Source organism: Mustelus asterias, chromosome 10, assembly GCF_964213995.1.
Source record: "Mustelus asterias chromosome 10, sMusAst1.hap1.1, whole genome shotgun sequence".
NCBI classification, from domain to species: domain Eukaryota; kingdom Metazoa; phylum Chordata; class Chondrichthyes; order Carcharhiniformes; family Triakidae; genus Mustelus; species Mustelus asterias.
In genome coordinates, this window is record NC_135810.1 from 81,879,910 (window position 1) to 81,905,880 (window position 25,971).

The following is a 25,971-nucleotide window of genomic DNA, read 5'->3' on the forward strand; positions in this document are numbered from 1 at the left end:
AAGTGTAGGTTTGTTTTGGATGATTGAATTAAGATAGGGTGAATGACTTGCTTCACTAGCCGCCACAGCTTGTGATAAAGGATTTTAGGCAGTCACAAGTTTCTAGAAGGGACTCTGCAGTAAAATTACTCACAGGCTTATAATATTGCTGCCGGCAGCAATCTATTTTACTGACAACAAAATATGCTCCTGGATTCCAAAAAGTAAGTGCTTCATACACTAAATTCTAAGAACATGAATTAAATGAATTAAAATGTAATAACCCGGAAGACATCAAGAGGTAAGGGTCTACATGACAGTGTTTATTCTCGAACTATCTTCTCCTTTCAATAAATGCTAATATTCTTTTGAGGTAAAATTTGCTTTGAGAAGAAAAATGGGGCATGAGGCAGGGGAGGGGTTGTGTCTCAGGGTTTAGCCATGTGGGCTTCCAATGATGAAGGATACTCCTTCGAAACTCAAATAAAATCATTTTCCTGAACCCTTCCGTTTTGCTTTAACTTTATTAAGCTTCCAAAGCCTCCTTAAAATCTACTCTTAGATCTTGGGTGGGTTTTTCCAGCCCCGCTCACCCCAAGATCAGAAAATCTCACCCAAGGACAATGGACCTTTTCATTGTCCGTCCCCGCCAGCTACGATTCCCATGGCGGGCGGAATGGGAAAATTCCCCCCTTGTCGTTGCCATGTTCCCTTACTGTGTTCATAATTATTCCAATTCCTACACAGATCCAGAATGTGCACCTTCTTACTGGGTGCCATTGAGAGATTTTCCTATGTTCAAGCCATTATAATGGTGTATGTTGGCCATTTTGTAAGTGTGAATAGGTACCTGCAAAGGAGTGCTGTTGGTAACTTTGACAAATATGAGCACTGTATTTAAGTGGTCTGAGCAGTAATGAAGTGGGATGATGTATCGACTGCCAAACATCCCCATTCTATTCTTTTACTTTATGTTGTTGCACCACATGACACCTTGATACTATCCCTTTCCAACAGCCCTTTTGAAAGTTTCTATTCAATCTGCTTCCACCAACCTTTCTGGCAGTGCATTCTGGGTGATGACAATTCATTGCATAAACATTTTTTCTTCATCTCCCCTTTGATTATTTTGCCAATGACCTTAAATCTGGTTATCCCCCCTCCAACCAGTTACTAGTTACTCCCTTTCTACTCTAGCAAAACATTCCATAATTACTACTTTTGGTGAGCAATTAAATAGTAACAATTTTAGCACAGATTCTTTTTGTAGCTTTTAAATCTCATTTTTAATGTCTGGCACAGGTATCAAATGTCAATTAAGAACTAAGGGGTTCCTTTTAACCCCATCACCCAGCAATAAGGATGCATGAGAGGGGTTAAGATCAGGCCAAACCTGCCTGAGGCCGCACTATTCCCTCCTGGCAATGCATCAACTTTGAAGTTGGCCAAGGTTCCCACAACAGGCAAGCGAGGGCCTAACATAAATGTACAGTTTGAGGCCCAGTGATTCTACTGTTCCTGTGACATGATTTTTATGAAGGCTTGGGGAGGCCTGCTCAGTGTAAGAGCTGCCAGAGAAACTTGGCAGGATATAGTAGTGGTCAGAGCAAGCCAAGATAAGTAACTGCTCGAAGGAACAGGAAGAAATTCTCGAACATATCTTGCCTCGAACCTCTTTCTCTCTCTCCATATCGGTATCGGTTTGAGAAACATCCCCACCCCGGCGTTTACCTTCTGCTGGGTCTCATTGCCTTTTGTCCCTTCCAGCTAGGTCGTGTTTCTGACCGGCTTCAGCTGGGTGTCCAGTAAAATTAAATCAAATGATGAACAGTCATTAAGATTGGTCAGTTCTCCACATCACTGGACTTCCTGGGTGTGCCAACCAGTTCAAGGTTTGCATACGCTATCCTTGCTCACTCCTCTGCCCTTTAAAATCGGGGCCCAGGTTTCTATGTTTTAATTACCTAATATATTATTTCCATTGTTTATTAGCTCTGTCTACTCAACTTGTATATAGTTGCCCGATAAATAACCCACTGGATAAATGCACTGCTCCATTAAGGATTGAGCAGTAAAAAAGCAAATTACTGCGGATGCTGAAATCTGAAACCAAAAGAGAAGATGCTGGAAAATCTCAGCAGCTCTGGCAGCATCTGTAAGGAGAGAAAAGAGCTGACGTTTCAAGTCCAGATGACCCTTTATCAAAGCTGACAAAGCTTTGATCTTATGGTCACCTGGAATGGGGATAAGAAAAATATCAGCCATGATTGAATGGCGGAGCAGACTCGATGGGCTGAGTGGCCTAATTCTGCTCGTATGTCTTATAGTCTTATGGACCTGCTGAGATTTTCCAGCATTTTCTCTTTTGGACTGAGCAGTACTTCACAGGAAGTTCACACATCAGGGAAATTGGACCATCATGCCTGTGTCAGCTCCCTCATTCATTCCCCATAACCTTGCAAACTTTTCCTTTTCAAATAGTTATCCAGTTACCTTTAGGCTCAGTCTGAGTTAAATTAATGGACATTTACCTTGACATTGTGGAGCTATTGCAATAGGTTCTGGTGATCTTAGATTGAGCAGGAGAAAGATCAATCAAGGTTTCCAGTCTTGTTGGAAAATGCCCATTGAGTAAGAATCAACCATTGTTAAATAATCCACTAACATTCTGAGGAAGGGTCATCCAGACTCGAAACATTGGCTCTATTCTCTCTCCACAGATGCTGTCAGACTTGCTGAGATTTTCTAGCATTATCTGTTTTTAAACCCTCTAACACTCACTCTTAAGTTCATGTCAAGAATATCCATTTGGAAGAAGTACTCAAGCTACCCTGGCTGATCTTTTAGACTAAATGACTAAGATTAAGTGTACTAACTCACTGCCAATTTGGCTAAGGTCACTTACCTTAGTTGACACCTTCAGGACAGGAGGGAAAGATTTAATTTCTTTTAAAACTTGTCAAACCCATAAAGTTTGGAAACTGAAAAATTATTTTCTAAGCAAACTTGGTGAGTGCATTAAAGAGGGTTTTATGTTTTTAATTTTGTGGTCGATATCGAGATGAGCTGGAAATCGATTTCTCCTTTCTTCCGTTTATGAATACTCAGATTGCCTTAAACATTATACCAGCCTTTTAACAAGGGAAGAAAATGTCCCTTAGATAGAGGTGTTCAATAATGTTCTAGTCTATAGCACTATTCATCTTCACCCAAGTATTGAAGTAGCTGGCTACAGGAAAGGCATTGTTAGATAGAAGATGTGTTGAAGTGGAGCAAAACTCATTAGAGTGCCTGTTTATTTAATCAATAACATTGGAGACTTGAGATCTATAGGGGCATGTAGAAAATGAAATAACAATGAGATTTTGGGAAGGTAAGATAGGGGATTTAAAAAATGTTTTTGATGGTGTGTCAGCACACATTCCATACTATGACAAAATGAACAAGAAGCCCAGTAATGATACCACCAACATGTAAGGGCCAGATTTTCCTGCCCCGAGTTGGGATGGAATGAAGGCAGGACAGGAAAAATGGCCACAATGTTACACAACTGCCTCCTTTCATGCCTCCCACATTTTCCCCGAGGGCGGGGGAAGGGACAGCCTTTGGAACCCCCTCCTATTAAGCAGGCAATTTAGATCATTGTGGACTCATTAAGATCTTGTCTCCGGTACATTGTTCAATTTTCAGCAGGTTGGCCAGATTTCAGCAGCTGTCAAGAATCAGACCAGCTCAATGGAGGCAGACTTGGGGTTGACTGTAAGCTCGTGTGAGAAAATGCAGTTTAAAACAGCACTGAAAAGGCTAAGCATAGCAGATGGGTCTTATCCCATTATATATAAAATTCACTGATTTTGAAAACATATCAGCAGCCTACCTTGTCCTGGGATCCAGTCCTCCTGCTCCCTGATTCAGGCCAAAACATGGCCCACTTCCCTAGTGCCCTGTAGTCTCCTGATTCCAGCCTCTGAGAGAAAAATCCATCCCTCGGACAATAAACTGACAGTCCATCTTAGGGACAGTATTTAACACTTCTAAAGAAGACTATCTAGTTTAGGGACAGTACATTCAGAGGATATAAAGAGTCTTGAAGGTGATTCAGACAAGTTGAGTGAGTGAGCAAATACATAGCAGATGCAGAATAACATGGATAAGTGTGAGGTTATCAACTTTGGTCGGAGAAACAAATGTGGCAGTGTATCCTCGATAGTGATGGATTAGGAAATGATGATGTACAAAACAGCTTGGGTGTTCTTGAATAGCAGTCGCTAAAAGCAAGCATACAGGCGCAGCAAGCGGTTAGAAAGGCAAATGGAATGTTGGCCTTCATTGCAAGAGGATTTGAATACAGGAACAAGAATATCTTACTGCAGCTGTACAGGGCCTTGGTGAGACCACACCTGAAGTATTACGTGCAGCTTGGGTCTCCTTACCTAAGGAAGGATATACTTGCCATAGCGAGACTGCAGTGAATGTTCAGCAGCCTGATCCCTGGAATGGCAGAATTGTCATTATGAGGAAAGATTAGATTGATTAGGCCTGTATTCACTGGAGTTTAGAAGAATGAAAGGGGAATTTCATTGAAACATATAAAATCCTGACAGGACTGGACAGACCTCAATGCAGGGATCTTCGGCGGGATTTTCCGGCTGCGTTCTCCCCAAGACTGGATAATCCCACCCAAGGTCAACAGAGCTCTGCATGGTCCTGTCCCGCCCGCTACGATTCCCGTGGTGGGCGGGATAGGAAAATTCCACTTGGTGTATCCCCTGGCTGTGGTAGGGGGTTGGGGGCCGACAACACGGCACGGTGACACAATTGGTAGCACTGCTGCCTCACAGCGCTAGGGACCCGGGTTCGATTCCCAGCTTGGGTCACTGTCTGTGCGGAATCTGCACGTTCTCCCAGTGTCTGCATGGGTTTTCTCCGAATGCTCCGGTTTCCTCCCAGAGTCTGAAAGACGCTCTGGTTAGGTGCATTGGCTATGCTAAATTCTCCCTCAGTGTACCCGAACAGAAGCCAGAGTGTGGCGACTAGGGGATTTTCACAGTAACTTCATTACAGTGTTAATGTAAGCCAGACTTGTGGCTGGTAATAAATAAACTTTAATTTGTAACAAGAGTCACAGTTCAGGATATGGGTTAGATCATTTAGGAATGAGATGAGGAGGGATTTCTTCACTGAGGGTGGTGAACCTGTGGAATTCTCTACCACAGAAGGCTTGAGAGGCCAAGTCACTGAATATATTAAAGAAGGAAATAGATCGATTTCTAGATATTAAAGACATTAATGGTATGAGGAGTTGGTTGGAGTACGGTGTTGAGATAGAGCTATGATCATATTGAATGGCAGAGCAGGCTCAAGAGGCTGAATGGCCTACTCCTGCTCCTATTTTCTATGTTACTGTGATCAGGTAGTGCCCAATTAAGTCAGCTGATACGAGCTATTACTGTAGTCCATTGATAGGTCTCAAGTAGCCATAAATCCTGTCATATTCCACAGATTATTGGATTACTTTCAATGTAAAGTACCCCAGATCTAATTGTGTTCTTTTTGCACATGTCAGTCCACTGATACGATAATAAATTGAAACTCCCTTTGCTTGTCTCAATCGACTATTATCACTCCCTGGAGAAAGAGTAATGGTTGTAGGTTTGCCATATTCCTGTAAAAAATAGTCTTCCTCTTAATACCCTTTTCCTTAAATCCCAATAAGATTGGAATGTGGGATTTATTGGTTGCACAAAATACAATTCCCAATTATCATCTTGCATTTAATACTATTTCATTTGCCAGCAGAGCATTAGATTTGTAACTAGAAACACCCTCAAGAAATATATTTCCTCCATATACTAATTTTAGCAAAACGTTACCATGAGTATAAAGCAATGTGTCCTGCATTGGTACATTGTATTGATTTTGATCTTTAGTAGACATTAGCAACAACAGGAAAATAAACCCTTTCCAATCCTTAGATCAGTCTGTTACAGAAATATGTAAAGTACTAACATTTAATCACTCGACCAGCCCATGTTTGCAGAACCCCAAACAAAATGACTACTGTTAAATGTGTTTTGTGAGTGGGCAGCACTTGCTGAACAATCCTGAGTACACAAGTAGTTACACTAACTACCAATTTGCAGTGATCAATTGAACCTTTAATGTGACTTATTTATGCTTGCTATAAGTGACATACATTCATTTGCAGGGACCCATTTTCTGCAAGCCAAAGGAAATCTGTTCAAGCCTTGTGCCTTTTTTGAATTGCCCAAAGGCACAGAGAGCCTATAGTTAGTTCCCTTTCCTCTCCCATGGATATGTCTCAGCCAATCAGAGTCAACTTGCCAACCAATTAGCCAATTCTTCTGTACTATAAATTGTGGTGATCGTTTGAAATTTGGCATTCTTGCATTTGTCCTGATGAGTGCAAGACAAAAAGCTTCAGCAATGCGTCTCTCATTTCAGCAATAATATTTAAATGTATGGCTGTATGAATGCTCTTATAAATAAATGTACTCTCAATGCAGCATGGAAAAAATTTTCACTTTGTTCATTGATTTGCATGAGTAACAATGTGGTCCCGCATTCGTGAAAAAATACCAAAACCAAAGTATTAAGTTTAAATTTTATAAAGATCGGGGTAGAATTTTCGGAAATAATTTTCTATGATAGGAATGTTTTTTACAGTCTGAGATGTAAGGTCTTCCTGTGCTGCTTCTAAGGAAACATTACTGTTATGTAGTGATTGTACACGTGGTGTTTGTTATTTTGTTCTCTGTACATTCATTGTCTCAATAAATTAATATTTACCATATCTTCATGTTTTGGTTTCTTGTATCATTCTATCTTTTGTCTTCTGTCTTTCTCTCCCTCCGTTCTTGTGATTGTGCTGTGATTTCACATTACAGTTTAATTTTCCTATTTTCAGTAAACTAAGTAAATACCATCAATGGTGTCTGGTTACTTCTTTAGCACTGTGTTGTCAGGAGAGTTGCATTTTAAAGCAGCAGTGTCCTGTTTCATTGGCTCATGTATTTGAGATCACCCCCCCACTGATACAACTGTCTCTTGTGAAATGATTTAGACACTTACCTTGTCTTTTGAATTCTGCACACCATAACATATTTGTTGCTTTAGTTTACTCAGTATTCTGAGAAAATCATCGATGCCATTTTATTGTGTACAAACCGACAAAGCATTTTTGAAATGTAGATAGCTTCCCTGTGAGAAATATTTTTTGAGAAAAGCAAGCCAATGTTTTAAATGTTTCTTATGTCTTTTTAATCGCTTTCTGTTTAAGGTCAATTCTCTGGAAAATTGTGTTGACAGCCTCAGGGGTTGACAACCTCAGTATGTCCACTGTAAGGACGCTGCAGCTTTAAGATAGCTTCTTCAGCGTGACCATGTGTGATACATGCACTCTATGTCTTAAATGGCCACTGTGTTGATGTGCTTATTACAGAGACTAGCATCTATTTGATGACCATAACCATAAGCATGATGTAAATTCAAGTCTGGTAATGTTCCAATTGAATGCTTTTAATGGCGTGAAGAACAGTGTATTCTAAGCTTGTCGATTTTAAACCTTTTTGTTTTCAAAATTGGCACCATTGCATCAGTTGTAATAACCTAAACATGAAAATTTGCAATATCCAAGGAGAATGGGACTGTTTTGGTAATGAGGAGGAGCTCTTACTGCCTGGTTTCCCTCTGGCTTTTCCTTTCCATGTATTGTCAGTGTACTGCTGCACCAGTTAGCTTGTTTCCCATGCTTACTGAAAGCAGCAGATAGATAGTAGAAGATATCAGTAATTTTCCTTGGCTTTACTGTATGAAAGGACTGGAGTCCACTAGTATTGCCACAGTCCACTTTACAAGTGAAATATCAGTATATTTCCAGAATATAAATGTTATAAAGTGGATTGTTAATTGTGGGAATTGCTACAGTTTTCAAAAAATTTTCATAAATAGCAAGGGAAACTTAAACCGTGATCCCATCATTTGCTTTTTGTCAAACTTGTATAATTGGATCCAAAAGGGAAGATGCTGGAAAATCTCAGCAGATCTGGTAGCATCTGTATGGAGAGAAAAGAGCTGACATTTTGAGTCCAGATGACTTTTGTCAAAGCTAAAAGGTTTAGAAAGTGGGAGATATTTATACTGCAGGGGGAGGGAATGAAAGATGAGTCATAGCCACAAAAACAAGGGGAAGGGCTGCTAATGGCAGCCCATAGAGAGAATAGATGGTGTGAATGGCCACAAATGGCAGAGAAGCTGAAATCAGAGGGTAAGCTGTGACAGATGAAGATGTGGGGGGGAAGAGGGGAGATGGGTGGGAGAGAGGTAAAATTGAGAAAAATGGGGGAAAGGGGAAACAGAGGGGGAGAAAAGATAAGGAAAAGTGAGTAAGAGTCCCATAGAATCCCTATAGTGTAGAAGGAGACCATGCAATGCATCGCGTCTGCACCAATCACAATACCACGAAGGCCCTATTCCTGTAATCCCACATATTTTCCCTGCTAATCCCCCTAACACTAGGGTCAATTTAGCATGGCCAATCAACCTATCCTGGACATCTTTGGACTGTGGGAGGAAACCCGAGCATTAAATAAAATGAAAATATTGGATGGTGGCAACATGGCTCAATAGAATGCAGGGAGTGGAGGCAATGCTGCTGTACTTGGTAGAGTGTTGTTTGGAATGAATGGAAATTGGAATCATATGACTTTACCATTCCTTCCCAATGTGACCTTACCAGAAGACCACATATACATGTAACAGGCAGTGAGACGCAGCATAAGTAACTGCTCCTATGATCAAAACAATCTTTTTTTAAGCTATTACCATTGAGCTGGTTGAGAAAACAGAAGCGTTTTTAATAAAGGTTTGTTATTTGAATTTGAAATGTTTAAATTACAGTGTGGGGAGATAACAACATTTCTGAAGTGACAGCCTATGATGCAAAGGGCTGTAATTTGCTGAATTAGTTGTTTCATTCTTGCTGTTCAGAATATTATTTAAAAGCTGTACTTTTGTTTAAATGTTTAGATCACTGTCTGGACGCATTGTCGGAGGAGTATGGTGGTTCTTCACTCTGATTATAATTTCCTCCTACACGGCCAACCTTGCTGCTTTCCTGACTGTAGAGAGAATGGTGTCACCTATAGAAAGTGCTGAAGATCTTTCAAAGCAAACTGAAATTGCTTACGGAACGCTGGACTCAGGTTCTACAAAGGAGTTTTTCAGAGTAAGCCTCCCCGTGTCTGACAGGGTTAGGTGTGCTACACCAACAAAGTAAATCCATATCAGTCAGATCAAACTCAAAGGGACACATGCATAGTTGGCTTGGAATGGCTCAAAATCAGAGGTTACAATAATAGCTGTAAACTGGAATGAGCAAGTACTCCATGGGGCCGATTTTCCGACCTCGCCAAACTTGGCACAGATCGCACTGATCCCCGAAAATAGCGTACAGGCCTAAAAATCGGTTTCACGTCTGAAAAACGGTTTGCAAACATCTCAGTCCCTTGTTAATGGCGCAAACTGCATCGCGCCCAGAAAGGGCATGAGGCCAATTAGCATATTTAAAGTAGTATTTAAATATGCAGAGCCCGTTTGACGCCGGATTCTGCCAGCTCCCAGTACCTTCCAACCTTGGGACGCAATGCGCGACAGGCAAGAATCACTACTGGTCTCCAGTAGATCAGGCATGATGGCCACGCTGGGCTCTCAGAGGCCATTGAGGCCCCCACGTGGTTAGGGACATGGCTAAGCATTGCCCATTGGGTGGTGCCCACCTGGCACAAGAACAATGCCTGCTGGGAACCCTGGCAGTGCCACTTAGGCTTGGGGAAGTGCTAAGAGGATGTGGCCTGATTGTGGATGGAGCCTGACTGGGGGCTATAAAGGGAGACTATGCAGGGGGTTGTGTAGGGGGCTTGTGCAGAGGTGGAGTATGAAGGGGAACATGTCGGGAGTCATGCAGGGAGACCCATTTGGGGGACCCAATGCCCCGATGCTGGCGATCTGTCTTGGGGAGGAGGTTGGGAAACATGCCGCGATGAGGAGGGAGGGTGTCCTGATGTTGGTGGGGGAGGAGGTCTCCCAGTGCACTTTTGGAGCCAGGCTCACCAGTGGGTTTAGGCCCTGCACCTTTCCAGAACCGGCATGCAACCCACCGCTCTCCAAAACGCGCTGATCGCTCCAGTATTTTCGCTATTATGACACGTAGGCCGGAATTTTCCTGCGGTTCCCGGCAACGGGATTCTCTGATACCGCTGCAGTGAACGGAGATTTGGCTGAGCATCAAATTCTCCATCCTCGCTTGCTGCGGTGGCAGGGTGGGAATGGCTGGAAAATTCCGGCCTAGTTTTATTTTGGGAAAACACTGCCCTGTTTTACACAATGGTTCTTGTGCTCCTGGGGTTGGGGATGAAATCGCAGTCAGTGGCGATTAACAGGCAGGAAATGAATAGTGGAGGTGTGATTGGGCTGGATTTTCAGGGAGACTCGGCTGATCCTTAAAAAAGGCAACCGGGGACCCGATTCCGGGAAACCCTGCTCCATGCCTGGTGTCGCCGATTTTTACTAGTGTGGGGTAAGTGGGCGGCGGCCTGATACAGGCTGCATGCCCACACACTACTCCTGACTTGCCTGCCTCCATTGCGGGGTTAGGCATTTCCTGGCCCTCCGGAATTTCCATAGATTCATGCTGGCTTTTCTCAGGTTCATGGATTTTGATTTGATTTATTATTGTCACATGTATTAACACACAGTGGAAAGTATTGCTTCTTGCGCGCTACACAGACAAAGCAAATTGTTCATCGAGAAGGAAAGGAAAGGATGCAGAACGTAGTGTTACTGTCATAGCTAAGGTATAGAGAAAGATCAACCTAATGCGAGGTAGGTCCATTCAAAAGTCTGACAGCAGCCAGGAAGAAGCTGTTCTTACAGGTTTCTCCAGGGTCCTGAGGATCACCAAATCTGTAAGAGATTATAACAGTGCATTGTTAAAGAGTTTAAAAGAGTTAGAATAGAGGTTTAGAAGCATAGAACAAGAGTAAAAAATATAATTAGAGGGTGTGCTGGGCACAGCTTGCAAGAAGTCGCCCCACTCCGCTGCCATCTTGAATTCAAGGTTCTTGTTCCTCAGAGGTGTTGTGAACCATAATCTGGATGAGGAAACATTGGAAATGTAAATTCAAAAGATCTTACCCATGCCTCCTTGCCAGTTTATACACCAAACCCTTGGCCCCTCATGCCCTCATTGCCAAACTATGTCCTGCACCCAACCCCATGGCTTGTCATGTCCTCCATGCCAACGTATATGCTACCACCCACCTTCTATTACCCCTCATACCCTCCATGTCAACCTACAGCCTATCCCTGCCCACTCAACCACGAAAGACTATGTAAAAAACCACTGAACCATATAGTAATAATAGCATGTGTGAAAAAGCTTTAGAAAATTAGTCTAAGCCAAGTCGTATTATGCATAATTGGCTCAGAGTCCAGATAACCATTACTCTGTTGAAGCAGCTGTGTGCCAGGGAAAATGTTCCTTGAGTGACAGCTCTTCCTCTTTGATCTATTCTTTCATTTGCATAATGCTTATTAACACAAGATAGAGTTTTCAAGTGCTTGCAGTTCCTGCTACTGATACTTTTAAGTGTCTGAAAGATTAGCATTTTATAGGTATATAGTAAAGGATTGTTTTAATGAATGGCTGGTTTTTAAAGCTTTTCACATATGACATTACTACTAATGAATTCATTGGTTCTATACAGAATGTATACTCTTTGAATGGACGTAGAAGTGTCAGAGGTTGGCATGTAGGGTATGAGGGGCCATGGGGAGTGGGGGGGGGGGGTAGGGCATTGATTAACATGGAGGGTATGAGGGACAATGGGTGTTGGATGGGGAGGCATGAAGTGGCATAAGTTGTCATTTGTGGGTATTGGGAGTGTGTAGGGTGTGAGGCACAAAGGCTAGAAGGTTGTTTTCTGTTTTATTCTTTTTATTGTAAGTAAAACATCCCACCTCGGCACCCATCACCATCTGTGGCCCTCTCTGAACTCTTCCTGGTGGTGGCAGGCCGAATTCCAGTTACCAACCACCCCCAGAACAAAAATTCCATCTTTGCAGGCACTTTCTCCCGACCCAGCCACGCTAAGCCAAGAAATTACCCAACTCCCGATATTCACCTTGAAGATGAAAATCCAGCCCATCATCTTTGCAGGTTCGGAAAGATTTTGCAGAATTTAAAGAGATGGGATAGAAGCCATGGTGCAATTGGATGTACTTAATCTGTGAAATGAGCAGCTTTCTGTTGAGATAAGCAGGTTGATGTTTCCATTAATCCATTGTGTGAAATATTGTCACACACTGTTGCATGCCATGTTTGTGCTTTTTTTGGTTGTTTTATTTTCTTCCTGATTTGTCTGCTGCTCTTCTGTGCTCATTGCTATGCAGCATCTTTTGTTTGTTAATGGGAACATTCTGGTAATGGATGTCTTCAGGCCTACCTATTTCTGCCTGAGATTGACAATGAAGTGAAATGGAATATCCCTATACAGGAAGCTGCTACATCTAGTAGCCTAGCGAGAGACTGACAAAACTAATGGTAACATAATAAGGTGGAACTTGTTCTTTACAACATGGGTTTTCAGTCAGCTGAGCTGTACTCTCTGTTATCATAGAATTCCTATAGTTCAGAAGGAGGCAATTTGACCCATTGAGTCTGCACCAACACATGTAAATCTGGATTTACATGCGCCACCTTTCATCTGTTTAACACATTGCACAGTTTAGGTGCTCCAGCTATGTTGGTGCTTAGAAAAGAATAGTATAGAATCATAGAATAGAATCCCTACAGTACAGAAGGAGGCCATTCAGCCCATCGAGTCTGTACTAACCACAATCCCACCCAGGCCCTATTCCCGTAACCCCTCATATTTACTCTGCTAATCCCCCTGACACGGGTTAATTTAGCATGGCCAATCAACCTAATCTGGACATCTTTGGACTGTGGGAGGAAACTGGAGCACCCAGAGGAAACCCATGCAGACACGGGGAGAATGTGCAAACTGCGCACAGTCAGTGTGACCCGAGGCTGGAATTGAACTTGAGTCCCTGACACTGTGAGGCAGCAGTGCTAACCATTGTGCCACCGTGCCGCCCACTTATCAGTCTCCCATGCAACAAAGGAGAGTAAGAAATTAAGCAACAAAGATTAACAATAAGAACAATCCCTATGTGGATCTGTCCAATACTTGTGTGTAAACAGAGTCATTTTTAATGTGACTGTCCAACCAAATGATCAGAATCAATACTCCAGTTCCATGATTGAATCTGAAAATGGGATAGTGATTGGTTGCAGGGTATAAGCTCACAGTAGTGCCGAGTATATAATAACAGTAAAATATGTTGAAATTTCTTTTTAATTGGAAAATTAATAAAACAGTTCCCCCAAAAGCTGAATTGATGTATCTTTCCAGAAGGTAAAAAAATACCGAACATGGGCGAAATCTAAATTTAATTGACTTCCCCAATGTTCTTATTCCAGTCCCCAAAGCTGCAGCCTGCATAAACTTCCAATCTGTCTAAAACTCAATGGTCCGCACCACCTGTCCCACAAGGTGTTCAGCAAATACATTCCCCTATCCTCGCCCACCTCTATTGACTCTTTATTCCTCAACACAAAGGAATGGAGCGCAGAATTCTCTGGCCGCGCTGGTCTAAAAGCTGAAAATTCCCGCCCGACTATCAATGGGGTTTCATATTGTCTGCAACTCACCCGCTAAAATTCCAGTGGCGGGTGGGATGGGAGAATTCCGGCCGGAAGTTCCTTTAGGCCCATTTTTGAGCTTGAAATGGGTATGCACAGAGAGTGCATTCTCCTATTGGGAGGCGCAAGACTAGCCCCAAACTGCACTTTCAGCATCATGATTATTAATTGATCATTAGTCCCTCCAGAACTTTGCTGCATGCACCATTGGTAGCCATTGGTCTCCTGTTTCTGGCCTCCTGTGCATTTCCTCTTCCCTACACAGTGACAGACTCTTCAGTCTTCGCGATCCTACTCCTCTGTGAAACTCTTTCCTAAACCTCTGCGCCCAGATAATTTTCTCCCTCCTTGAAGTCTTTCCCGTTGACCTCGCTTATAATCATGGAATAGAACAGTATACGGAACAGTAAAGCACGGGAAGAGGTCTTCAGGTCATCTTTAGAAGAGCAATCCATTTAATCCCATTGCCTCACTCATACCTCGATCACTTTTTTCTTCTCCAAGTATATTTCTAATTCCCTTTCTAAAGCTGTGTCACCAGCCCACAATGCAGACAACTGCAAATTCAAACTGTCCAGTGCATGGAAAAGCTGTTCCTCACACCGTCTCTGGTACTTTTGCCAATCACTTTAAATCTTTACTCCCTGGTTATAGATATTTGAAACAGTTTCTTTTCATTTACTCTTTTTAAACAATGATTTAAACATCTGTATCAAATCTTCCCTTACCTTTCTCTGCCCGAGGGAGAACAAGGCAGCTTCTCCAGTCTATCCAGTCATCTCTCCATGTTCTTCAGTTACTGCACAGCTTCCAATTCTTCCCTGCTGAGCACTTTAAGCTGCATGTTACTTGACTGGAACTAGATAAATCTGAGTTGTTGCTGATTCCCGTTTCTCTTTTTCAGAGATCAAAAATAGCAATATATGAGAAAATGTGGGCCTACATGAAATCTGCAGAGCCTTCCGTTTTCACCAAGACCACAGCTGAGGGCGTCGCCCGTGTTCGGAAATCCAAGGGCAAGTTCGCTTTCCTTCTGGAGTCCACAATGAATGAATATATTGAGCAGAGGAAACCGTGCGACACAATGAAAGTAGGAGGCAACCTGGATTCCAAAGGATATGGAGTGGCAACGCCTAAGAACTCCCCATTAAGGTGGGTGGGATAGTATAACAATATGTCATTGTGTTGTTATAGTATTCCACCTACCCTGATGTCCCTTGTATTTCTTTTATCTTGTGTGACTGGTATGTGCATGATCTCATTCCACATCTTTAAAGAGTACGCAGGTAAAGAATGTTCCACTATTGAAAGTAAGGTCAATTTTATTTTCCTTAGTGGCACTAAAAACTGTAGGAGGAAGGGACAAAGCAATTCTATTTCAGTACTTTTATAACAGAGAGGATTTTCTGGCTCTGCAAATAAAGTGTACATTAATTTCAGTATAGGCATCAAGGACTGCGCAGCAAGTAACTTTAATTCCCATTCAAGTTTCTGAAAAGTTAGCAATGGGAAGAAAATGCTTGCTTTTATGTAGTTCCTTATCAAGTCTTTCCAATGTGTCAAGGTGCCAGACTATCAATGGATTGTTATAAATTGCAGTCCTTGTAATGTCGGCTAATACAGCACTTTAGAGTATCCAGTGAGAAGGAAACGTTTTAAATTACTTTTTGTAGTGCCACCACCTTAAGTACTCCCATGTAAGCTTTGTGATATCCAGCAGGTTGTAGATTATTCTGTGATTCTGGACTCCGGCTGAGTAATTGCTTACAAAGGGAATGCGGATCAGAGAATCAGGGCCACAGTTTTATAGCCTTATCTCTGGTCCGGATTTCCAGCGGGTGTGATTCCGATAGGGAGTGCAAGATCACAGAATTATTTTCCATTGTGAGCACTCACCTGCAGTCATGACCGCGTGTTTTATTCTCGTAACTAGTAATGTTCAAATGCCTCTTGTATCACCATTTTTATATCATTTCTTCCATTCCTCTCAAGTCTTAAGTTTGTTTGGAGAGGTAAGAACAGGTTGTGACCATAACAGAGACAGTCAACTTTAACATGCTTATTCCAGAACCCAGAAAGTCCTCGACAATTTATACTGGGGTGACTATGAATAGACAAGCCTGAACTTTTCCACTGGCTAACACAACAGTAATTATGCAGCTTGCAAACCAATTGTAATCTATCGGCCCCCCTCACCTATCACTCTCACCAAATACGCTGCTCCATTTTGGAAATTTGATGTGGTGATGCTGTCAAGACTGCATGTAGTTGGCCTGATAAAGTGGTGATGGTCTTTCTCCCCTGGACTACTGCAGTCCCAGTGATGATGATGCTTCTCCCATAGGAATTAGGTAAGGAATTCCAGGATATCAAGCCAGTGACGATGAAGGAAGAGCTACATATCCAAATAAGAACAGTTTGTGACTTGGACAGAACTTGGAGGTGATGATGCTCCCTTGATATTGCTGCTCTTGACCTTCTTGATGGTAGAGGTCAAAAGGGAAGGGTGGTGGTGCTGAAGGAACTTTGGTGAGATGCTGCAGTGCATCTTGTAGATCACGCTGCAGCCACAATATGTCAGTGATGAAAGGGATAGTTATTAAACCCAATGACAGGGGAACCGATCAAGAAAATACTCACCTCTCCAACATTGTTTTGTGGCCTGTTCTCGCTGTGGATCATTGTTGCACTATTAAGAATGAAGCTTTACCAACAACTGTAACACAAATGGACTGCCATCTGACAATTCTCAGTTGTAGCAATATGGAAATTAGAATCATCCTGCCACTCTGTGGTACTGTACTAATGCATTGCAGAGACTGACTTTTAAACAAAATCCTTGTTGGGTTTATAGTAAAGTTATTGAGCAACACTAGAGTGATACAATCTCCAACAATCTTGGTTGATATGATGATTAATGCTAACGAGGAGATGAGCTTTCTTTGCAGCCTGATAAATGGAGTTTCGCTACTTGCCAATTCATATCAATTTTCATGGATCATCAAAATGTGGATTAGAATCATAGAATCCTACAGTGCAGAAAGAGGCCATTCAGCCCATCGAGCCTGCATCGACCACAATCCTACCCGGGCCCTATGCCCATGCATTTACCCTAGCTTGTCCCCCTGACATAAGGGGCAATTTCGCATGGCCAATCCACTTAACCCACACATCTTTGGACTGTTGGAGGAAACCGGAGCATCTGGAGGAAACCCAGTCAGACACGGGGAGAAATGCGCAAACTCCACACAGACAGTGACCCATGCCAGGAATTGAACCCAGGTCCCTGGCGCTGTGAGGCAGCAGTGCTAACCATTGTACCACCATACCGTTCTTAATCACCCTCCCACTTTCCTCTCTCTCCATGGAAAAACATTTCAGTGCATCACAGCTGGAATCAAAAGCTCACATATTGGAAAATTATTACCAAATCCTGCACTCTAGCATACCGTTGGACTGAGCACTGGTTGGTCTGGAGAATTGTTCTGCTATGTTCCCACGTACACACTCTTACATAGATCCTGTTTGTTTAGAAACCACTCTCCATACAATCATGGCCATAATTCTCCAACCTCGCCCACTGCTGGGATTCTCCAGTCCCGCTGCATGAGTGGAGATTTGGCTGAGCACATTTTTCGATTGATACAGAAGGTCACTTTTGCAGATATTATGGTATGCATATTTCAATAATTAGAAAGGTAATTTATTACTAAAAGGATAAAGGAAAGAAATAACAGTTGGGAAAGAAAATTCATCAATGCCTGTGCTGTGCCAATAAGAACATAATAGAATTGTCCTTTCCTATCACGATAATTCAGCACCTTTTAAATTAGCTACAAAAACATCTACTTGTATGTTCTAATGTGCAGATATTTTAAAGCAGCTCAATTTATTGAGCTGACCTCATCCATTAAGTCTTAATGCCTATACTACATTTCTGGGGCGACATATCCAAGGGTAATTTTATCATTTATCAGTTCAAGATCCTAGCTTACAGCTTGTCTAACAAACGTCGATCACCCGTAGATTAAGTTCACCATTGATGCAACAAGCATGCTTGATAGACAGAGCATCAAGCTGTCAAGGTGGAAGAGTTTATGTGTGAGAACAAGGCAGATTAGTTGAAAATAACATGGTCATTTTTTCTTATGTTTTAAGTTTATTTATTAGTGCCACAAGTAAGCTTACGTTAACACTGCAATGAAGTTACTGTGAAAATCCCCTAGTCGCCACACTGAGGGAGAGTTTAGCATGGACAATGCACCGAAGCAGCATGTCTTTCGGTCTATGGGAGGCAACTGGAGAATCCGGAGGAAACCCACGCAGAGACCGGGAGAACGTGCAAACCCCACACAGTAACCCAAACCGGGGATCAAACCCGTGTCACTGGCACGGTGAGGCAGCAGTGCTAACCACTGTGCCACCATGCCACCTGTTATGTTATAACAGGAGTAAGTAACAAAATATAATGCTATTTCCTGAGATATATAGAGTACTGTTAGCAGTAGATTCACTGTCATACTGATCAATTTATAGACTTATAGAATCCCTATAGGGCAGAAGGAGGCCATTCAGTCCATCGAGTCGGCACTGGCTTTCTGACAGAGTACCTTACCCAGGGCCCTCTCCCCCGCCCTATTCCTGTGACACCACACATTTACCATGGCTAATCCATCTAACCTGCACATCTTTGGACGCTAAGGGGCAATTTAGCATGGCCAATCCACCTAACCTGCACATCTTTGAACTGTGGGAGGAAGTCGGAGCATCCGGAGGAAACCCACATAGACATGGGGAGAATGTGCAAACTCCAACAGTCACCCAAGGCTGGAATTGAACCCGGGTCCCTGGAACTGTGAGGCAGCAGTGCTAACCACTGTGCCACTGTGCTGCCTGCACGGTGATAGTACATTTTGGCGAAGAGCTTCCCATTGTGCTACACTTCTGCTTTATCAGGTCATGTTGCAGAAAAATCACTCTGTATTCTTTCATTAGGTATGACGATTCTCCTCAGAGATAAACGTCTTGAAAAGTTTCAATTGTAGATCAATGTATTGCTATTTATATTAATTTTGTTGACTCTCTCGAGTTGGTTTCTCTGGATGTGTAGTCCCTCGGTAGGAATGAGCCAGTAAACAATGATGAAGCATATGCAGCAGAGTGTCAATTTGGAATGTTATAATCCCACAAACAGAATATTGTGCAAATCCTTACAGCTGCACACTTTGGGTCAGAGATCAGAAAACATTTCCTTGAAGCAACAACTTACTATATTAGAACGCAATACCATCAATGACTTGTGAAGGGAAGTCAAATAAACACCTCAAGAGGAACAATATTGAGCACTGGAGGAAGGTGCTGATATCGGAATGGAAGATCTAATATGGACCTGGTACCTCCACAAGCACAAACAGTTTCCAGTGACACTGAAATGTCTTTAATTCTATCAATGCAGGCTACAAATTTATCATCACTTACTGAATTTCTTCAGCTTTCTGCTTGGATTCTATTTAATCATTTGTGTGTTTCTCTACCTTGTGGTTTACTGTATATAGCTTGCTAACTCTGAAGTGACCCTCTCGGTAGACATATTGGGGGCAATTTTAATTTTTGACAATAGCATAAAACAAGTGGCATTGAATTGGCTACCTTTTATAGATGCTGCCCATTATAGACCCTACCTGATTTATCCTTTCATTGAAGTCAAAAGAAAGGGAAACTGACAGGGTGTATAATGGACATCCAATTCAATATCAACCGTTTTATATTGCTAAATCACCCCCATTAGCTTTACAATAAGTGGAACCACAGCGCAGTACCTCACTATATTGAACAGTTTGTAAAGCACGGCTTGTCAGAACAAGATTGCTGAATCAAAGGTGTGACTGATGATGAAGATATTATTTAGCATGGAACAGAAGAGATTACTATTTGTCCTCATCCGTCTCAATTTTTAAAAGCTTTGCACTTTCTTACAAGTATGTTTTATTGTTTCAAGAAATGCTGTTAACCTCGCAGTTTTAAAACTGAATGAACAAGGACTCTTGGACAAATTGAAAAACAAATGGTGGTACGACAAAGGAGAGTGTGGCAGCGGGGGAGGTGACTCCAAGGTTAGCCTCAATGTCACCACAAGCGGGTAACAGTGTACGAGTAATGGGCATGTCTGCTAGCATATGAAATGAGTTCTACTGTAATTGTCAATGTTGCACAATCACGCATCAGCTAAAATCCGAAGAATTTTATTCTCAACAAAATAGCAAGGGGATGCAAGTACTGTAAAAACACAAATATTTGCCTCCTCTTCCCAACACAGTTCATTCTGTAAATGATGTATATAACATATAGATGTATCATAGAGATAGATAATATATACATTGCTTTACATTCAATAGTCCATCAGGTCATTTAAGTCAGATACACTTCCAAATATGAAAGGAGCCTTTAAAGTCTTCCTGCCAATATTTCTGGGTTCACAGTATTTGCACTTGCTTTTATTTAAACGCTTCCCTAGCAGTATGTGCCTGTTACCTAAAGCGATATAGCAGGTCCCAGTTGTATGTCTGTTTCTGTACTTGGGGCCTATGCAGCATACGCCTTCTGGGGCTTTGCTTTATCACTTTGTAAATAAATTCTGTGTCGCTTTAATTGAATAACATAAAATAACATATATAATGTTATTTATGTTATTTTCCACGTGAAGAGTTCCCGTAAACCTTGCAGTTTTGAAACTCAGTGAGCAAGGCATCTTAGACAAGCTGAAAAACAAATGGTGGTACGATAAAGGTGAATGTGGAGCCAAGGACTCTGGAAGTAAGGTCAGTCGCTGCAGTTTGGGACCTACTGTTGTCTTCTCAGAACAGTTTAGGGACACAAACACCGACTTATATGATAATTAATAGTGAACATTCAGCTGCAATATGCTGCAATAAAGCATTGATTTTATTATTGTGTAATCACATAATGAAAATATCTCAACTCATTTAGTAAGATGTATTTAGTCAAGATTAGTATAGGACTAAGTCAAATTCACTGCAGTTGAAAATTAGAACCATAACTTTACATTATATTGCAGTAATTATCAATGCCCATTACTGATCATTTTGGTACATTAGCCCTGTACAATTTAAAAAGTAATGAACGAATGACACATTGAATAACTCTTTTCAGGAATCGACAATTTGGCCAGGCATGACTTTGACCTACAACTGCAGTAATCAGTCAGATTAGCTGAATGAATTATAAGAAATATGAGAACTGAACTTTGTTCATTTTTGTCTTCATTTGAAACAAAAGACTCTTTATGTAACACTTTAACATGCCTCTCAGTTATGCCCCAAAACACTACACATACAATTAATTACTTTGAAGATATAATGCCTGGTGTTAAGTAGGCAAATCTCGCACATAGCAAAATCTAACAAACAGAAAAGCATATATTACTGTTTCATTTGTAGTTGAGGGGAAAATGAGGCCCGAACACCTCCCTTTGAATGTAGGCGTGGATCTTCATCGTTTAACTAAAAAAAGCAAATAGGTTTCTATTAAAGGGAAGCACTCCCTCAGTACCACATAATAGCTCACTGATAAAGTTTCTGAAAACCTTAGGTGATAATCAGATGAAAGTTGATAGATTGTGAAACGGGTCAGCAATCCACTCCACTAGACTGTGCCCAGGCAATTAAGGTGAAAATTCTTCCCAAAGATATTTGGATCGTTCTATGCTACATTTATGCGCTACATTTAATGAGCTTTACAGACAACAAAGTGCATCTAGGTTAATCATGTTTATCCTCCCCCCCCCATCTACTTTTATCAATCCCTTTTAGCCAAAAAGCTGTCTGACATACAGAAGTAACTGTGTACACCGTACACAAAAATCTCATTGCGCCATTCGACACCTCAGAGACATACTTACATTGTATAGATAACTTTTCTGTCACCAGCCTGCTATATTTAAAAAGATTCTTGCATACTAATATTCTTATTTAGTCCCCACTGATTATCAATGCACTCTTCACATTCATGTGATATTTTAAAGGACAAATCTTCATATAAAGTGCCAAAAGGTGCCTTACATTTCAACATCATGATTTATCTGCATTTGGGGCACACTAATAGTTGCAAATCATTTATCAGATCGTGTTCCTAGCTATTTATTGTGTATGTAAAATAATATACACACTTCAGCCAGTGCAAGTCACTTAATCAAGGAATTGATTGCTGTAAATATAGGTTATAGTTTCACTACTGTGTTGTCCTGTCTTTGCTACATTAACACTCTTTACAGAGGTCTAATCGATTTGCCTTGTTTCTTCTTAGGACAAGACCAGCGCTTTGAGCCTTAGCAACGTAGCTGGAGTCTTCTATATTCTAGTTGGAGGCCTTGGTTTGGCAATGCTGGTGGCTTTGGTAGAATTCTGTTACAAGTCCAGGGCAGAGGCGAAGAGAATGAAGGTGGCAAAGAGTACACAGAATTTTAATCCAACTTCTACGCAGAATACCCAGAATTTAGCAACATATAGAGAAGGTTACAACGTATATGGAACCGAAAGTGTTAAAATTTAGGGGTAGGATTTAGGGCCTAATAAAGTGGGTGGTGCATTTGTAATGAAGTGTTGTGGTATGATGTCTAGTGGTACTGCTTGCTTACATATTCAGCTATGGCCATAAAAGAAATACTTAAGAGGATGTTACAGTGTTCGGCTGCTTATTTCTTAGCTAAGAATGACTTTTTGGTGTTTATCGTATTTTGTTGTTGTTTTTAATTAGAATAAGGTCATGCAATAATGGTATTTTTGTTTCAATCCAGCTGACCTTTTCGGAAGCCATGAGAAACAAAGCCAGGTTATCCATAACTGGAAGTGTCGGAGAAAATGGCCGTGTATTGACTCCAGACTGCTCGAAGTCCGTGCATACTGTTCCTACCATTAGACAGAATCCAGGATTGGCTATAGTGGCAGCGGATTTACCATAAAAACCAAATACTATTTGAGTGCCTTAAAAAAAATTACAGAACAGTCTCGGTGACTAATGGTAATGCACCTCAGACTGTGACAACATTGCAAGAATCCTCACTAAATGTGAAGGCAAAGAGCAGGGTGGGGGAGAACTCGCTTGAAACAGATCACCATCAGGAAAAAAAAAGTGTGCATGAGCTCTGTTTAAAACAGCCCAATTCTGATTTGATATCAGAAAAATTCAGTCAAGGTTACAGGACAAAGCAACTAAACAAAATTCAGAAGAAATACATGCCAATAAGGAACTGAAATCATAACCAGTAGAAATTCAGATGTGAAGAACCCATTGCTAGTGAAAAAAAAAAATCACACTTGGCTTTTGTTCTAAGACACATTATGAAAATAGCAGTCAATGAACATATTAGCCTGTGTCTAAATTTCGGAATATCCATAGAATAAAGGGGAGTGAACTACTTACACTGGAAAATAAAACCACTGAACCACGGATGGAAAATAATAAATAAGTAAAATTTGTGAATTTTACTGCAAATGTTATCTTTTCTTTAAAAAAGGAAGATTTTTTTTCTTTGAAAAGGAACAAAATAAAATGCTTGCTTTTTAATGAAAGTATGTTAATGAGAAAAAAAAGTTCAGTAGTGGAAAATAGTTTTTTTAAAACCATTTAGGGAAGTTCCATTGCAATATAGGAAAATTAATGCCACATCTTATTAACGTATTAAAAAAAATACTTTTGTAATGAAGAAGCCGCATTGTTGTCTTGTTTGTTGTTTCCATTTCATTCACTACAATTATTGCGTCATTTAAACTACCACAGTCTGCATCTGTCTAACTTGAAGGAGAATGTTAGTTTACACCTCAGTCTACAATGTATAGTTGAAACAAAATATTGTACTGTGTAATAAATTGTGCTTTTTTGTACCCACTAAAATGAATAAAACGGAATAATTCTTGATATTTATTTGAATATCAGAATGTCAGTAATATCCATGATTTATGGGCACTTTGTATGGAACTATGTACTTATTATTTGAAAGTTCTATGACCTAATAATATTTAAACGCACGATTAAGAGAACGCGATCTGGAATCACCTGCCTTAAAGCATAGTGGAAGCAAATTCAACAGTAACTTTCAAAAGGGAATGGGCTGAATAGTTTCAGCGGAGAAAATTGCAGGGCTCTGAAAAAAGTGAAGAGAAATGGGCCTAACTGGATAGCTCTTTCAAAAAGTAAGACATCTCTCACAGGCAAGATGGGCCGAGTGGCCTCTGTCTGTGCTGCAAGGTTCTATGATTTTATGACAAAGTGTTTGAAGAGCAATAATCCTTACCAGGTAAAATGATTTCAAATGTTTTCATACCTTTTTTATGTATCTCAGTTGACCATGGTTTCCATGTCACAATGTGCAGCATTTCCCTTTCCATTTCTATGACATTTTATTTAGTTATTTTAATTGGCTTCATTCGCTTGATTTTGCCGGAATCTACAACCTCGTTTGATTCACGAAACGTGAAGCATTTTACGATGAAATTCTAAACTCGTGAAGTGTTTTCCATTAGCTGTAAGGGATGAAGACATTGTTTTTTTAAAAATGTTATGTTGTTACACTCGCACAACCTGTTGTGTTCATGCTGATTTTCATCTGTAACTTTACTATCGTAAAGCCGGGTTAGACAATAGCACAATACTCAACTAGAGAAAACCAACATTGGTTCAGCATTGTTGGTGAGAATGAAGGGGATCGGTTATCAACAGAGTGTGACCGTGTGCTGCTGAATGGTGACTATTATTAACATATTAGCAGCATCGAAGCTGGAAAGTGAAGCATGGACATCACTGAAGCCACTAGACAAAGCATCAGAATAATTTGTACATGAAGATTTCTTTGCTAGATGGTAGTCAGTGGAGTGAATCAAATATAGGGCCAGAAGGGTGCAAAGGATGATTTGAGGTTGGAAAATGTGATTCAGTAGCATAACCAATGGAGAAAAACTTACCTGTGAAATAAACTCATAATGCCATTTTTGTCTCATTATGTAATGAGTTTTTTTAACTTTAAATATTAGTGTCACAACTAGGCTTACATCATCCCAGGAATTAAGTTACCATGAAGATCCCCAAGTCGCCACACTCCGGTGCCTATTTGGATACACTGAGGGAGAATTTAGCATAGCCAATGCACCTAACCAGCATGTCTTTCGGACTGTGGGAGGAAACCGGTGCACCCGGAAGAAACCCATGCAGACATGGGGAGAACATGCAGACTCTGCACAGACAGTGACCCAAGCCGGGAATTGAACCCGGGTCCCTGGCACTGTGAGGCAACACTGCTAACCACTGTGCCACTGTTCTACCCCTATTGCATTCAGCTACACGATTACCGAAACAGGCATGTTGCTAAAACAGAGCTACTCAGAAAATGAGGATCTCAAATGGAACTGGCCTTAGAACAGTCACAATGCCCACAAACATCCACCAGGCAAGAAATGTAACTGAGAAATATATTTGAGAGATTGAAAAGGCAAAAACTGAAAGGTGATATGGATCTTTAAAATTACGAAGGGGGTTCGATAAGCTAAAAGCACTGAGGGTGTTCCCACTTCTGGGGAGTCTAAAACCCAGGATGATGTATATAAGATGGTCATTAATAAATCCAATAAGGGATTCTAAAGAAACTTTTCTCTGAGAATGTGAAACCCCTACCACACAGAGTGATTGAGGCAAATGGCAAGGATACATTTAAGAAGCTGAATAGATGCATGATGGATGAAAGTAAGAAAGTATTCATGGGAGGTGGGTGTCACTAACAAGGCCAGCATTTATTGCCCATCTCTAATTGCCCCTGATTTGAGTGGCTTGCTAGGCTTTTTCAGAAAAAGAGTAAACCATTTTGTTGTGGGTCTGCATTCACATTTAGGCCGGATTGGGAGAGTTCCTTCTCTCAAGGGCATCAGCGAACCAAATGGGCTTTTACAACAATGGTTTCATGGTCACTATTCCTGAGACAAGCTTTTAATTCTAGATTTTATTAATTGAATTTTAATTCCTGAACTGCCATAGTGGGATTTGAACCCATTTTGCAGCATTAGCCTGGGCCTACTGGATTACTAATTAACATTACACCACCATCACCAAATAGGATACATGATAGGCTGAGGTGAATTAAGTTGAGGCAAGGCTTGATAAACTTTGGCAAAGGGTTGAATAAGCTATTTTGGTGCTGTAAA

The 25,971-nt window shown here is 41.1% G+C and overlaps 1 protein-coding gene across 9 annotated transcripts in view; it reads left to right on the forward strand.

The window, feature by feature from the left end:
* LOC144500057 (glutamate receptor 4) overlaps positions 1-22,742 on the forward strand; it is a 284,546-nt gene extending 261,804 nt beyond the window's left edge. For 3 of the 9 annotated variants that reach the window (XM_078222823.1, XM_078222825.1, XM_078222827.1), the window contains 5 exons: positions 9,028-9,226; positions 14,670-14,917; positions 19,764-19,878; positions 22,088-22,222; positions 22,578-22,742. In XM_078222823.1, the coding sequence (XP_078078949.1) occupies positions 9,028-9,226; positions 14,670-14,917; positions 19,764-19,878; positions 22,088-22,222; positions 22,578-22,742 (862 nt within the window). Of the gene's footprint in view, positions 1-9,027; positions 9,227-14,669; positions 14,918-19,763; positions 19,905-20,468; positions 20,584-22,087; positions 22,334-22,577 lie in introns of those variants that run through there. The other 6 variants (XM_078222824.1, XM_078222826.1, XM_078222829.1 and 3 more) reach the window with 4 other exon arrangements.
* Positions 22,743-25,971: the final 3,229 nt, after the last annotated feature.